At 38.4% G+C, this 16,479-nt stretch overlaps 1 protein-coding gene across 1 annotated transcript in view; it reads left to right on the forward strand.

Annotated features, from left to right (window-relative positions):
* The window catches only part of LHX4 (LIM homeobox 4), a 53,743-nt gene that overhangs the window by 24,588 nt on the left and 12,676 nt on the right, over positions 1–16,479 (forward strand). The window contains exon 2 of the mRNA XM_070939263.1: positions 4,026–4,197. Within this exon, the coding sequence (XP_070795364.1) occupies positions 4,026–4,197 (172 nt within the window). The remainder of the gene's footprint in view (positions 1–4,025; positions 4,198–16,479) is intronic.

Here is a 16,479-nt window from a genome sequence, read left to right on the forward strand (position 1 = left end):
TATCACTGAAAATAAACTAGTGTTGTGAAAATTATATGTGGGGTAAAAAGCATGATCTGGTGGTAAACTGTATTTAGTATGAAAACCATAGAATAAGAATCTATAGCATGTTTGTGTGTTTTTGAAAAAGGCCACTTTCCAATAGGCCCATATTTGCAGCTAGAGACAACTGTTTTAGGAATGGAAGGTTATATCATATCGGCATAATTTCCCATTGTATATACAATTCTTTCTTTAGTCATACTCTCCATCTCTCTTGCAGCTTTTTATGCACTGCAAAACCTTGCATTAATCTATAAGCAAGCCTATAGAATAGATGTTGAAAATGCACAAAAGGCCCAGCTTTTATTAGGCAGCCATCTTAGGGGAAGAAATTAATGGTAAGAGTTGGAAGACAGAGCAGAACTGAGAAAGAACACACTCTTTAAGACAGCTTGATAATCTCAGGAGAATGCTCTCCTATCATCATTGCTGAAACCTGATTTCAAATCCTGTTCTGTTCTGTCCCTGGGACCCTGCTTTTTATTTCAGCCAGCCAGAGAAAGGTGGGGGTTCGTGATTCTATTTTCAGTCCTCTTGAGAATTAGAATCTTTTTTTCAGCAATAGAATACTCTTCAGTAAATAAGCCAATCAGTGGTTCTGTTTCAATTGGGATTTCAATACAAAAGCTTCTGAGATGCCTTTCTGGCCATCCAGAAGATTTGTAGGAGCATAAAAAGGCAACAAATTCTTCATATTTACTGTGAGTCCGTCTCCTGCCATTCCAAAATTGCCTCCTTTCCCCGAAAAAGGAGGGAAAAGAGGGGGAAGGAATAGAAAGAAGCCTCTGATGCATAAAGATCTCTTGAAATATTACACCATATCTGCTCTGTGGTTTGCTTCTTCAGAAATCAATCTTTCCTTCAGACATATATATTAGAATTTATGTGCATTGCTTTTACTGGGAAATCTCCCCTGGCAGACTTTACAACATCTTCCATTATTTGGAACTATAGGCAAACATGAACTCACAGCTCTTTGCAGCTGTATACTCTACCTATTTTTCCTGCAGACAGACGACTCATGTAGAGATAGAGTGCACAATCAGACTATATTTTACTGGTCTGACTAATAAGCCTGAACTTGGTCATGCAAGCAGGATAGTGGTCAAAATTCAGCAAAATGGTACCTTCTGCCAGGCTTTACCCACTTAGCAGCCTTTTGACCCCAACTGCATCTCATCCAACACTTCGCATCCTTGACTCCCCAGTCTTGGCCTCACATAAACAAAAAATTGGCAGTCCCTGTTTTTATTTATAACCATTGAAGAGCCATCTTTAATTTATGCACGGAATGTCAGAAGAATACAAAGATTACACCAATTCTAGGAAACTCTGCAGATTTTCTCTGACATATATGTTAGGTATTGCAAAACTGAACGTAAACAGCCCTGGCTTTTATCTTGTCTCTGGTTTCCCAAGAACAAATATTTTTGATTTGTTAGACGTGTATTACCTATGTAGATTTTTGGTACTGATTTCAATCACGTCTGGAAATAAATCCTTCATTTATTGTATATATGCACCAAAGCCCTAATAAAGGTTAAGAAGGTTGGAACATATTATGGAGGCAAAACCATCCATCCAATTTTTCTAATCTCCAGCTGTCCTGAATGCTGGATCTGTTTAAATACTAAGATCATTTATTTCTCTGTACCTTGATAAAATGATAAAGTATAGGATGATCATGTGTCCTGTTTTACCTAGGACAATCCTTTATTTGAAGAGCTGTTGAGTACAAGTCTGGTTTAAATATGAAGCATAATAAGACTGGGTAGATGAAGCCATGAAAGTCACCATCCTTATTTGCTATCTGGATTGAACAGGCACACAAGTCACAGCCTCTCCCACTATGGTGCAATGTACTGCATTTCTATTGTAATATTATGTCCATTTTTATTTTTTTCTTGGGAAAATGTAGGTCACCTCATTAATTACAGGATTTCTCAGGATGGAATCCAAACTTAGTGTGCTATTCTTTCCAAACCATTTCTTGCTAGCTTTTAGTGACAGAAATCAGTCAGACAGAAATTAGCAGGTGAAGTTTCCTGGGGTATAAAAATGATTGCAGTAGAACTGTCACTGATTAAATGTCTGGATTCCACAGTTTGACACAAGGAATTGTGCCAAAAGGAAGGAAGGAAGGAAGGAAGGAAAAGAAGTAAGTAAGTAAGTAAGTAAGTTTGAATTTGAAAAGGATTTTAAAAGGAAAATGTTTAGTATAGTCACTACAACTAATTCTTCAGAGTAGACTGATCTGAAAGAAGGACCAAAAATAATCCCATCTGTTAGTAATAGTAATCTTACATTGCGAAAATAGAAAACCTCTGAAAAAAGAGTTATGACAGTATTAAAACTTTAAAGCCTTTAAAAGCAATAGTTTTGTTTTCATTGAATCAACATGGTTTTTTCCCTAGTTTCTTTTAAGCATTTTCTAGTTTAGAAAACTAAGAATCTGCCTATTTTTACAATGCTGCACAGCCTTAATGGCCAGCGGAGACTATGAAGCTGTATGTTATGCTGTGAGTCATTTTGTCTGGCTACTGTTTTAATCAAGATTTGATAACATGTTCCATATGATAAGAAAAACATAAATGATTTTAGATGGCAAGAAACTGAAACAGTCCAAACTGTAATGTTACTTTTCTTTTGAATTTTAGTCATGATCCAAAATGATAACAATGTATTATGGAAGTTTCTGAATATCCTTAATAAACATGGTTTGCCTTGGCAGAATCTGAACATCCCAGCTTTAATTTCAGAAAAGAAATCACAAATTAAAATCGGGGAAAAGGAACATAGATCCTACATGAGTTTCTTGTCCCTACTTATTATGTGCTTTCCAGTTTTACCCTGGCCTTGATGTCTTGCTCTTTAATTTTTGTTAGCTGCATCAATACATATTACATCCTCCCAAATTTGGCAATTTGACTACAGAATTTGGGCTTTTCTAGCTGCAGAGCCTAAAATGTTTAAAAATTACCAATTGTTTATGGATGAATAGATGATAGAACTTGTATTCAGTCTTACATTGGGTAAGGCTAAATACAGGTAGTCCTCAATTTATGACTACAATTAAGCTCAAAATTTCTGTTGTTAAGTGAGACATTTAAGTGAATTGTGTCCCATTTTATGACTTTTCTTGCCACAGTTGTTAAATGAATCACTGTAGTTGATACTTTAGTATCCTGGTTGTTAAGTGACTCGGCTTCCCCATTGACTTTGCTTATCAGAAGGTGCAAAAGGTGATCACAAGACCTTAGGACACAGCAATGGTCTTAAATATGAAATATGGCCAATCATCTGAATTTTGATCACATGATCATGGGGATGCTGCAAAGGTCATAACTGTGAAAAATGAAATTTTTCAGTGCCATTGTAGTTTTGAGTGGTCATTAAACAAACTGTTGTAAATCGAGGAGTACTTGTAAATGAATTTCAGACTGAACCTGGATTATAAAAGTTTCCAAGCTTTTTAAATGATATAAAACAAGCAAGATGTTGACTTTAAACAGGTCAGATTTGTTTGTAAAGTATAGAAGCCTTTGAATCATCTCCAGTCATAATATTATTCTAGAATCTACATGGAAATGATGGTGATGGAGGTGGCGGCATGGAATTGTTGCTGCTTAGAATTTAATAGCAGCGAGTGGGGCTGATAAAAACTGGAGGAAACCAACACCTTGCACTTTTCCCCCTGTTAAAAATGGACATTCCATGATCTTCATGTTCAGGTTCCTGCAGGTTCCCCTCATTAGGGAAGAATGTGGGAAAGAGAATTTTAAGTTGGAAATAATAAAACAGAGTTAAACTTACAACCTCATTCCCATGTGCTTCATACCTCCTTCATATTTAGTTGTGAACAATTAAATCCCCCCCCCAGTCCCCTCCACCAATCAGATCTGCCTTCTCGCTGCAGTCTTTTCATGCTTTGCAGAAATGTTTGTTGTTTGTTGCTGATATTGTTCTTGTTCTTCCTTTGCCAGAGATCCCCCAATGTGCTGGCTGCAACCAGCACATCTTGGATAAGTTCATCCTGAAAGTCCTTGATCGACACTGGCACGGCTCCTGCCTCAAGTGTGCAGATTGCCAGATGCAGCTGGCAGAACGTTGCTTTTCCAGATCTGGAAGTGTCTATTGCAAGGAAGACTTCTTCAAGTAGGTACAGAAAAGCTATCCAAGATGCCTTGGAAGGCTTGCAGGACTACTGTCTGGCCACGGGCAATGGCCTGAAATGCCCTTGTTTTGGGGAGGTGGCAAGGGGGTAATTGAGGGATGCTATAGTGGGGTTGTTAAAAAGGGGAGCTAAAAAGATGCTAATTTAAATGTCAGTGCAGTCCTAAAATGGCATTGCCTCTGGCAGACTATGCTGATGACTGAGATCAGACTTACAAGATCTTTTGAAAATACTATTGCTATGAGGTTTTTTTTTAAAAAAATATTCATAATCTCTTATCCTAATGCTATGATAATTTCTATATGTAATGCTATTTTGGAAGGGTATTCTTAATACAATATAAGATTATGACTTCAGCCAAGAATACCTATTCCTGTCTTATATTGGGAAGGTGGGAGAATGTATTTGATTTGGATTCTCTAGTCAACATTTTCTTGGTGTTGGTTATTCAGGCTGTAATTCCATGTGCCTTTCAATTCCATTGAATTCTGTTGCTTTTTTCTGTACTGACCCATATAGGATTGCCTTATCAAGGTCCCACAATCCTATTCCTTTAAAATAGAGTCCCTTAGGATGCTTGGACCATCTGCTTGGTCTTCTGGTGCTAATTCCTAACTAAGCCTAGAGCTGGGGAAGGGAGGAGGCAGGCAGGGGAGAGGCCAGGAATAATGTTTCTTCATAAGTCACAAGCCCTGCAGTGGAAGGGAGAGAGAGCAGAGAGAGAGAGAGCAGAAAACTTAGAGCAAACATCCCACTCGAAGAAAGCTTAATCCAAGACATCCTCCAGCATTTACCAATCCCTTTTGCATTGAAAATGAATTCTTTTGAATTTAATAATTTGTTAATCAAACCCTGATTTACTTTGTGCAGCTGCTTTGCCCCCAGGGGAAAATCTAGGCATGAGATGAGTTGGCTGGAAGAAGGGCATGGCCTCTGAGATCAGTGCCAAGGAACTCAGTGGCCTTGATAGTTTGGCAGGCAGCCAGGTCAGGCCTAGGACTGGCAGAAAAGAAAACAGTAGGTAATGTATGTCCACTCTGGAGTCAGTGAGGGGAAGGCCACCTAATCCACTTAGTTATTTTGATGGACAATCCCAGTTATTAACATTTTGGGTCTCAGTATTTAATATTTATTTGAATGTAAATTAACAGAAAATAAATACTAGCTCACTAATTATTCCATCTGTAAAGTACATAAACATTTCTAACCTGCCGCTAGTAAATAACTAGTTTCTTCAGAATTAATTGTTTACAAAGGTAGGCTAGAAATATTTGATTATTTTACAGAACCGCAGAAAAAAATAATGTGTGGGCTTAGGTTTTGTTTTGTGTTATTGGTGCATTGCTATCAATCTGTCATAATCCAGATTATTTATCTGCATAATTTATATCCTGCCCAAGTCTACAAACCTTGAGCAGCTCACATAAAAACATCGTAAATATCATAAAACAATCAATTTAAAACAACAGGGATAATTAAAGTAGCACAACACATCTAACAAAACAGCCCTCCTGAATTCTAAAAGCGCCAGAACCATATACAAGGTTTTATAGCTCAAAACCAACATTGAGACATGGAAGCATCCTGGAAAAGCTGTTGATCCTTTATCCCTCTGTGCTGAAAGCTCAGTTGGAGAACCATGCCTTAGAAAGACCCAGAATTGCATACTTACATGAACATAAATCTTGCGAAGTTGTGTATATATTTGCATTTATCAGATATTCTTGCATCTGCTAATCTTGGGGAGGTCCAATGGCTATATGGAAATCTTATTCTTCAGCATTGAAATGCACCTGTGGCCAGAGTTTTCTTAAAACTTTTTTCTCTCTGTGATCACTCCCAGTCACTAAAGAGAAACACTTGCTTTTAAAAAACTAACAGTGAAAATGTTCAGGAAGCTATCCTTGCTATGCACCAAAACAAAGCCTAGAGGCTTTTGCTGCATATTATTATTATTATTATTATTATTATTATTATTATTATTATTATTATTATTATTATTATTAATTAATTAATTAATTAAATTTATATACCGCCCTGCTCCCGAAGGATTCAGGGCGGTGAACAGCCAAAAGATAAAATACACATAGTACAAACGTTAAAAAACCATTTAAAAATACATTAAATATTTTGGCCCAAAACAGATTTAAAACACCCCAATTTATAAAACAAATTTAAAAGCAATTAAAAGGGAGGTTAGGCCAGACCAGCCTGCTGGAATAAGAATGTTTTGAGGGCACGGTGGAAAGTGTGCAAATCCGGGATCCTCCGTATCTCTGTGGGGAGCTCGTTCCAGATGGCAGGTGCCCCCACAGAGAAGGCTCTCCCCCTGGGGGCCGCCAGTCGACATTGTTTGACCGACGGCACCCTGAGAAGACCCTCTCTATGGGAGCATACTGGTCGGTAAGAGGCTACTGGTGGCAGAAGGCGGTCTCGTAGGTACCCCGGTCCTACGCCATGGAGCGCGCTAAAGGTGGTAACCTTGAAGTGCACCCGGAAGACCACTGGGAGCCAGTGCAGCTCGTGCAGGAGAGGAGTCACATGGGAGAGCCATGTCGCTCCCATAACCACCTGTGCGGCCGCATATGGGTGATGATTCACAGTACCCCTCTCTCTGGAAGTCTATCACTTGTCCAATTTGCTCCAGGTATGAATCTAGAAAGAGAAATGCTCTTGTAAAGTAGATTCCCAAGTACATGAAACATGCATATTGCCGGCCAGATGATTTCTATCTGTAGGATAGAACCAGCCCAGCTCAGTATACAGGTGAAAGGAAAGTGTAACCCAGGAAATGATGCCCCCTCCTCTCTTTTCCATTATTTGGCTGTATTGCTTGATATCAAAAGCATCTGCCTGACAACCTTCCCTCCCTCCCTTGCCATTAGCAAGGGAAGAACATGTGACATGTGGTTGCATGTATGCAGGGGATTAGAGGGGGGAGAGAGAGAGAGAAATAGTTCTTTGCAGATTTATAGAGTGTCATGATGATGATGATGATGCTTTCAAGATGCAGCTTTTAGGGTTGTTGAAGGGATGGTTGCAATAAAAAAGAAGGTATTCCTAATTTGACTGATTGGCTTAATTGATATGGTTAAACATGAGGTGGCAGCATCTGGAAATGGGAGACTAAGCATACCAGGTAGGCTAGTGTCATTTTGGAGGTCTCTCTTACAACCTTTTTATTACATATGTATCTGCTTATTAACTGCAGGGGATTTTATTAACTGCAGAGGGTCTTGCAACTACTGGTAGCAGCATAAAGGCATGCCATCACCCCCACCATTTCATTCTGCTGGCACTGTGTAGACCAGGTCCAACAATTGGGCAAGGTGTGGGAAAAAGATTGTACATGCAAAATATCTTAATGGAAGTGCCTATTGCAGTCACGGGCATTCAGAAAGCCTGTTGGACACACTGCAAGCAAGGGGTAGATTGCCCTAGAAGAGAAGAGGAGGAACATGTGGGTATGGGGAGTTAAGTGAGGGATCTCCAGAAGGAAGGTCTAAAACACAAATGAAAAAAGGGAATGGGATAAACAGGATGTACAATTTATGTACTGTTTGACAATGGAGCTGGTCCTGGGTTTGTGAGCTGAATCCCCCAGAGATTTTCCAAGCAGAAATTCTTGTAGCTCTTGGATTATTTACTCATCAAGCCTGCTGCCAACCCAAAGGGGGAATTCTAACAGTGGACCTCCCTCCCTTTTAGGCCATCTAAGTAAGCCACTCTTACCCTTGCCCCCATTCCATAATGTGCTCATTATGTTCCTCAGCTAAACTATAGCACTTGCTGTAAATCTTCAGGCCATTTTTTTTCTCTTCCTAGGTAAATTTCTAAACTGTTTGTCAGCTTCTAACATATAAACTCCCTGAGTTTTGCATCACATGGACACATGTTTCTGTCTCTTCCCTTAATAGATTCCCATTGCAGTATTCTTTTTATTTCTCCTATTTCATCCATGCTTGGTCTCACTCTGGTCAAACTCTTGCTTGCATCAATCAGTATCTCTAGGTTTGGGTGGACCCACAACTCCATGTTTTTTTATTTCTTTTTCAAATGTTTTAAGTTTTATTTCTCCTTGTCAGTTCTATGGATCACCTCCCCTTTTGAATGTAAGGCCCCAATTCATATATCCTTATAGGATTTTCTGTGCTCTGGTGAAAAACTACCTTATTTCCACCTGTAATTTCTATATTTATTTCTTCTTGTCTATATATGCATCATTTTCCTCTATCCTGCCTCCCTGGGTACCCAAATTCTTAACATCCAAATTATTTCCTTGCTTTTCATAGCAATCCCTAAAAGTTTTTCCCAACTTTACTACAACTCCTTGGTTAAGTTCACTGTTAATATATACATACTTGGTTACTTACTTACTTATTTATTGACTTCCTAATGACAAAACCCTATTGGCCTTGAGTTCAAAGAAATAATACACATGAATAAAGGAGGCAGACCACTCCACAAATTCACCCACCCCCTTCCTTAAAGGAACCTCAGTTCCACACAATAACTCTCTAAATCCATGCTTGTTTCTCCTTAAATGGTACCAAAATGGCTGGCCCTGTGTAACATGTGCAGCCTTTATGTCTGTCTGCAGGGGTCTTCCATAAAATGTCTTTACATATGGCTGCAGGTAATACTTTTCTCTGGGAATCTATAGCTTTTCAATCCAGCAGTTAATATCCCACTCATTTTATCAGTTATTTTGGATCTCTCTGGAGAATGGGAATGGAAGTAAAAAAATGGCTGCTTGATTTGCTGAGCATAACTGCATGTTTCCTCTTAGTTAAAACCTCTCTAATGGCATTACATAAGCCAGTTTTAAAGGAAGTAATGGCTCTCGTGTGGGCACCAGTCAGCATAAGCTTTAGAGCCAATTCTGTATTTAATTCAATGGAATAATATTGTTGGACAAATAAGCATTAAATTGTTATGAAAAATGAAATGTATATAGGAAAGGGAAAATGGTTAAAGCTGTGGAACTTTTCTTACAAATACAATTCTATTGGTACAACTCTCTATTGTTGAAATGTTCCCTTTACCTGGTTCATCTTATCAAGCTTTCTCCTATATACTATGTGGCTATTTCCTGACCTCACCTATAGCAATAAAATATTACTTCTGATTTAATATTCTTCAGCAGATATGGAAAGCAGATTCAGGATCCCCTATAGTGATAGAACCTATCCTTGTGACTTGGGTGCTTTTGAAATTTTGCAGTACATCCTGCTTTATTGTCCCTTTTCTAAGGACCTAATGATTAGGAATATTGTTGGGACCTGATGAATTTTTCATTAACTGTTGAGGGTATGAAAATGTTTTGAATTTAGTTTTGAATGTAAATGTCCTATTCGAGTTTGAAATAGTTGTTTTCAATGCAGTATGGGTTATTTGAATAATCTTGGAAGCATTTCAATCTTGAAGCAACTGCTTGAAGCTCAAAACACTTCCAGAAAGGTAGGAACATTGTGCTTGGAATGCAAAATTATTGTTCCAAGGTGCAAAATAGGACATTTTAAATTCAGAACTGTTTGAAACTAGAGCATTTTGTACATCATTATCCGATACCTTCTGAATGACCAAAAACCAAGTACCATATCACACTCCAAACTGCTAGGTTTTCTTAGTCCAAATTGCTAGGTTATGTTACTTATTTGTTAGCAAGTATGGCTGCATATATGTCAGGATCAGAATGTCCTGCTTATAATATCATTTACCATAATGTTGATATATAACACATATCCCAAAACAAATGTATTCAACTTAATCCACCACTAGCAGTGAAACTGCTTTGCATTTATTTTTGCTTCCTATATTAATTCATACCTTGCACAAATGACAGGTTTATCCATGCAAAGCTATCTTATAGCAACTTAAATCTCTGAAGGATGTGTATACGTGCTTTTCTTGCTTATTTTTAAAAATATTTTTTAATGATGAGGGTTAAAGTTGGGACTTTCTGCACAACAGGCATTTTCTTTGCCACAGAATAAGAATAGGCTATTCTTCTGTTAGCAAACAAAAATGTTATAAAAGATGTATACTAAGGAGATCTTACATATTACATGGATCCCAGTGGATGTGTTACATGCCTATAGCATCAGGACGAAAGAGAGATCATGCAAATTTATCTCCACATACTGCACAGTATCAAATGACAGAAGTTACAATTATTCATGTGCGTGTTTCAAGGTGAGCAATCTCTCTTTCAACACCTCAAAATTCAGAAACAAAATAGTTGATTTTCCGAGATGCAATCTCCACTTTTTAAATATCAGTTTTATTATATTTTATATAGATAGAAAGTAAACATGAACAAATATATGAAAAAAGGTTAACAATTTCCCACTTTGTTAAAGACAAGGTATGGGAACCAGGAGGAATGGGATGCAAACTGGTCCTATTCCAGCAACAAACCCCCACAAAATAGCTTAAAATATACCCACATTATTTTGTGTGGGCAGAATTGCTAATGGTGGAAATGAGAATGGTTTCCTTCCAAGATTCCTCCTGCTCCCATTCCCACTGCTAAAAGGCTAACGGGATAGGGAAGGAGAAACCCCAAATATACCACGAACCTTCTATTAAAACAGGTCACTGGAAAGACTTTTGCATTTGAAATGAGTTGTGGTCCCCAAGTCGGGAAGCTGCACACCCTTGATGTAGGAAAAACTATATAAAATGCTGTTTATAATGGTGTAATTGAGGAAGTGCTACAGCTGCTTCTCCTGGCTTAACAATCACAATGTTTGGTTCAGGGGCAAATTCATTTCAAGTATCAAGTGAGACTCATTAGCTCTAGCCTCACGTAGACATTTTCAAAACTGAATATCATCCTGTCACCACTTTTCTATAATCAGGACTTGGCTTCTATTTCTAGATGATTCCTCTAGAATAGGCTTTCTTTATTATGGGACATTCTGCATAGGTTGGATTTCTAGTTTTATTAGTTCTCAACTATTATGGAAGTGGAAGCCCAACATATCTCACATATTTTTTTTTTTTTGAAAAAGCTGTTTTACAAAGGTTATCACACTGATAACATTATTTACAGCTATGGCAGCATCTCAAAAAATCCCCAAGTTCTAGGGGTCAACAGAAGTGGAAGCTATGGCCAGTGGATTTCATGATACTGATATTTCCCTATGAAAGGCATTCTGTACTCAGATGTTTGACTTGTGTGTAGCTTATTAGAGTTAGTATATATGTGTTATTTTCAAAATGAATTGAGGCTTCTGAAGTTCTTAATTGACTGTGTGTATCCAAGAATAGATTTGCCAAGCTGATATAGCTGTTTTCAATTATATTCATTAATCTCTTCAGCCTGTTGGGCTTTACAGCAAACCAAAACAAAAGTTTGTGTAGAATTTTTAAAATTTGTTTTACATTAACATCTGCAATGGTATGTGGGAATCATCTTGGGAATCAGGAAGAAAAGGCATAGATTGAACAACATGTAAAAGATTTCTCAGTTCACAAAAGGAGAGGAGAGGATATGGAAAGCATTTCGGAAGAGACCCTCTCTAGTCTAGAGAGTAAAATAAGAGAGGTGGAAATATTTTCGGTCTTGCAAGTTTCTGTTAATATAACCTTACAATAAAGATGAGAGCAAGTACATATGATGGTGCTTCTTGTGTGGACTATCTTGAAGGGCTAATCCTCATATATTGTTTGCATAGTGTTTCAAAATAGTGAGCAAACAATAGTTCCCTGTCCTGAGGAATTTGCAATTTAAATCAGCCATGAAATGGAAAGAAAAGAAAAGTGAGAGGAAACAAGATGCAATGATCCCAAGGGATGAATTTAAGCTTCTGGTATTGTCCTACGTTATATGTATATCAGCACTATGGTGTAGAGCTAAATGCTTAGGGGAAAAGATAGCTATTGTAATTGTGTTTGGACAAAGAGTTGCAGAATATACTCCAGCAGCTAGTGAGAAATAGTGGTTAAATGAAAGGAAAAAAGAGATTTCTAATTTCCTAATGGTGATAGAGTGTCTGTTCTTGCTGCAAATGAAGAACATAGGTAGAAAATAAGAACAAGACCGCAGGAATAAGATGCTTATGTCAGAGGCAGAGCAGCTTAAAAATTAGTCCTAAGGTCTGAGGAAAGCATCATGCTGAAATTTTTGAAAGAGTTTGCCAACCTAAGGGTGTGCTTCTTGATCTTGATTGTAAATTTCAGATACAGCCACATTCACATAGGCATTTGTTGGATTAGAAAAAGCTGCCAATTTTGTCTCTTTAATGCATACATCAGGTACTATATGTAGTTTTTATGTCATATCTGTTTTTGTTTTTAGGTACAGGATTTAAATCTTTAAATCTAAAATGCGAAGAGTTCTTTTGAGGAACACAACTTAGTATATCCGATCCCCTGCAAATTCATTGGCTGCTGAACGTTAGTGTTACAGCTAACCATTCCCTTTCAGGGGCCTGGCTATTACTATATTACCCAGAGGGGTATTTGCTGGGGGAGGAATTGAATGAATTTTCCATGTTAATGTGTTTATGCCACCATATATCCTATTATTAATTTGCCTTTTAAAAACTGATTGATGCGATGTCCAGCAGTTGCTGCTCCTGCCCAAAATAACAAATGGCATTATTTACTTAGCCACATTTTCTGATGGTTGATAGGCTCTGACAGATGCCATTAAAAGACATGTTTTTTACAAGAGCAGAACATTTTTCACACCATGTGAATGGAAGCAAAAAAATGTATTAAAATGTAATCATGGTGCTTGGAGTTTCTGGCTATCTAGGTAGGAAGGACTGTACTAAATCAGTGGGTCTGAGGCTTAGATGAGGAAGTAGATATTGGATTATGGAAAGTCTAGTTTGATACCTCCAGCTGTAAAAAAAAGTCTTAATTGTAAAGTCCATTAGAGAATAATATGAAATGAGGCAGCAGAAATGTATACAAGATGCAAGGTCTGAGAAATGTTAGCTGCCTTTGGTTTCAGGACAACGGACAGCAACCTGGTAGCAGTGACAGTATATTTTTTTTAATGAGATCCCAATTGTTTTTCTGCAAACTCTTGTCCCTTCATGTGCTTTGGCTTGATGGAAAATAGCTGGCTTTAGAAAATAATCCAAATTTAATAAAGGAAGAGGAAAACTTATTTTATTGGCATAAACAAAAGTATGTCAAGTGTCTGGATTAATGTCACTGTTGGTGATGCTTTTGATGAGTCTTGCCTGAGAGATCAGTTTTTCTGTTTGTGCAGAAAAGCTCCTACAATAAACTCTCATATCATAATCTTATCATTCAATCAGCTGCATATTTCCTTTGCCTGATAGTGAGCAAAGCAACTTCTGTGTTCTTGTGTACATTGGGTTGGATCCAAACAGGCTGTTTCTAGAAAGGAAGGCACTCAGATCCAGTAGAAGTTCTTTGCTGAAAGAAGAACAGGACAGCACTACTTGCCAATTTATCTACTTTGCTCAGCACAAAATTTTTCCAACACAAAGGCAACTCCACTACACATTGATTGATTGATTGATAAGTGCCATCAAGTCATTTTTTATTCCTAGCAACCATACATATAGACTGTCTCCATGACAACCTGTCCCCAATCTGATCATTCAAGTCTTTCAACAGTGCATTCATTGCTATTGTTCATCCTCCTTGCTGTTGGTCACCCTCTTGTCTTTCCTTCCACCTTTACTAGCATTAGATTCTTCTTCTATTTGGAACATATTATATGAAGATCAAACTCTCTGGAGTTAGTCTTCATATAATATGACCCAAATAGAGTAATTTGAACCCTTGTGTCTTGAGTATAAAAATTGGGTTGATTTGTTTCATGATAGATTTGTTTCATTTTCTTGGCTGTACACAGTATTCCCCAACCCTAAAGTTAAAAAAACGAGAGATACTGCACATATCTCTATAATTTTCATTATGGAGTAACCTTAAAATCCATTATTATGAGAGCAAATGAAGACATCTATATACTATTAAAACTTTCAATTCCTTAACCTTTAACTGGACAAAATGGCCCATCATAGGGCAACAAGGTATCACAAATAGACTAACTTACAGAATGCACCCAACATCTGGGTTTCATGACTTCTTGAGGAAATGAAATTTGGGAAAGTTATTGGTGTTTCAGTGGTGCCGGGCAATCCCTTGGTCATTCCCCCAGCTAGCAACAGGCATTGACTTGCCTGCAGGGAAGGAGAGGGAGGAAGGAAAGGACAGGAAAGGAGAAAGGAAACAAGGAGGAAGGAAGAGGGAGGGAGGAAGAAGATTCTGATGCTTCCTATCAGCTTCCCACAAGGAAATTCATTGCCTAGTTTACTAACTAACTACTCTAATAGAAATATTAAATGCAACAGTAGGTCTGTATTCACTTAAGGCTGTTCAGTTTTTTTTTGTTTTTTTTTAATTTGATTTATATGCCGGCCTTCTCCAGAGACTCAGGGCGGCTTACAATGCATTAAGCAATAGCCTTCATCCTTTTGTATATTTATACAAAGTCAGCTTATTGCCCCCACAATCTGGGTCCTCAATTTACCTACCTTAGAAAGGATGGAAGGCTGAGTCAACCTTGAGCCTGGCGAGATTCGAACCTGCAATAATTGCAGGCAGCTGGTCTTAATAACAGGGTGCTTTAGACCACTGTACTACCAAGGCTCTTGGTAGTACAGTTTTGGAAGTCAGTGCCAGAGAACCGTGCTTCAGAGCATGCAATGAGGTGAAAATAGCACCTGTGAATAACTCCTTAAAACAACCCCATATCTTCGTGGGATTATACAACTGCTATGAAGGCTGCTACATTCAGCACCTCCATGTTCCGAAATGTCTTTTGGGATCAGATTTGTAACACTGCATAGTCTGGCACAGGTTTGGTATTATTTTGAGTAACAGTATAATTATTGAAAAGTTCAGACATTTGCTCTATTATGTATGTAAATTATTGTAGGCAACATGTGGCCCTTGACCACTAAATTATTAAGCATCTCTTTTGTATAGATTAAATGATCAGTTTCCACCCTCTTGTTCAGTAGCTGAAATAATTGTCATGTATTGGATGACTAATAGGAATTAGAAGACAAATTTCTACAAATACATTTTAGGCTTTTTTCTTTGTCTTTGAAAACAAGCAATCTGCAAATTGGGAAAGCAAGCTGTAATGTTAAGATGCTGTCTTGGTGAACCAAAATACTGTTCTCCTTTTCTGGCATTTAAAATAAACACAGCTCTTTAATATGACTTTATGGTATCCCAAGAACTTTTGTCCATCTCTAATGGTGGTGGTGGTGGGGGAAGACATTGCAGCTGCATGTAACCCACACATTAAACAGATTAAGTGCATGCTTCTCTAGGGAGGGGTCTGGCAGGCATGAACATTGCAAATTGAACTGCATGTGATTTTTTTTTTAAAGGAGAATGCCTCCAATATTTAAAGTGTCGATTTGAAAATAACAAGCAAGGACAAAGTGCTAGTTCCTATAGCAAATAGATCATTAGGGAATTGGATTAACTTGGTTAGATTATTTAGAAAGTCTGTGGAGAAAACATTTGAATGTACTTCAAATAATTAATTATTCACTCTTCGTCTTGGCTATCTTAAATTTTCGGGCTTTGAAGACCAATAGATTAGTCCTCTACAGAAGATGAGAGGCACACATATAGCTGATTGCAGGTTGAGAAAAGGATAGATGTTGTAATCCAGTGGTCCCCAACCTTTTTATCGCCGCGGACCAATCAGCCTTTGATAATTTTACCGTGGCCCGCTGAGCGCGCGCAGGGGTGGAGGCTTTGGGCCACATGTGCGTACCTGCGCGGGGCTCTCTTCCCTGGAGCCTTTGCTCACGGCCCAGGAGCTTTTGCGCACGGCCCAGGAGCCTTTGCGCTGCAGCGTTCATGTCCCCCAGCCGCTGCGCGGCCCGGTGCCAGGTACTCCACGGCCCGGCACCGGTCCGCGGACCGGGGGTTGGGGACCACTGTTGTAATCCACCAAGAGTCACTTCTGTATGTTTGGCTATATAAATTTGTTAAACAAACAAGCAAATACATGGGATGGGGTGGGATGGCATGGCATTGTTTAGAGGACACAAATATGCAGATTCTTTCTTTTAATGGTCCTGCCTTTCTTTCTAATGCATTAGTTCAGTGGTGAAATCCAAATTTTTTTACTACCAGTTCTGTGGGCGTGGTTTGGTGGGTTGGCAGGGGAAGGATATTGCAAAATCTCCACTCCCACCCCACTCTGGGGCCAGCCAGAGGTGGTATTTGCCAGTTCTCCAAAC

The sequence above is a fragment of the Pituophis catenifer genome, unplaced genomic scaffold (genome assembly GCF_029215685.1).
Source record: "Pituophis catenifer annectens isolate HBS135680 unplaced genomic scaffold, rPitCat1.0.hap2 SCAF_3, whole genome shotgun sequence".
NCBI classification, from domain to species: domain Eukaryota; kingdom Metazoa; phylum Chordata; class Lepidosauria; order Squamata; family Colubridae; genus Pituophis; species Pituophis catenifer.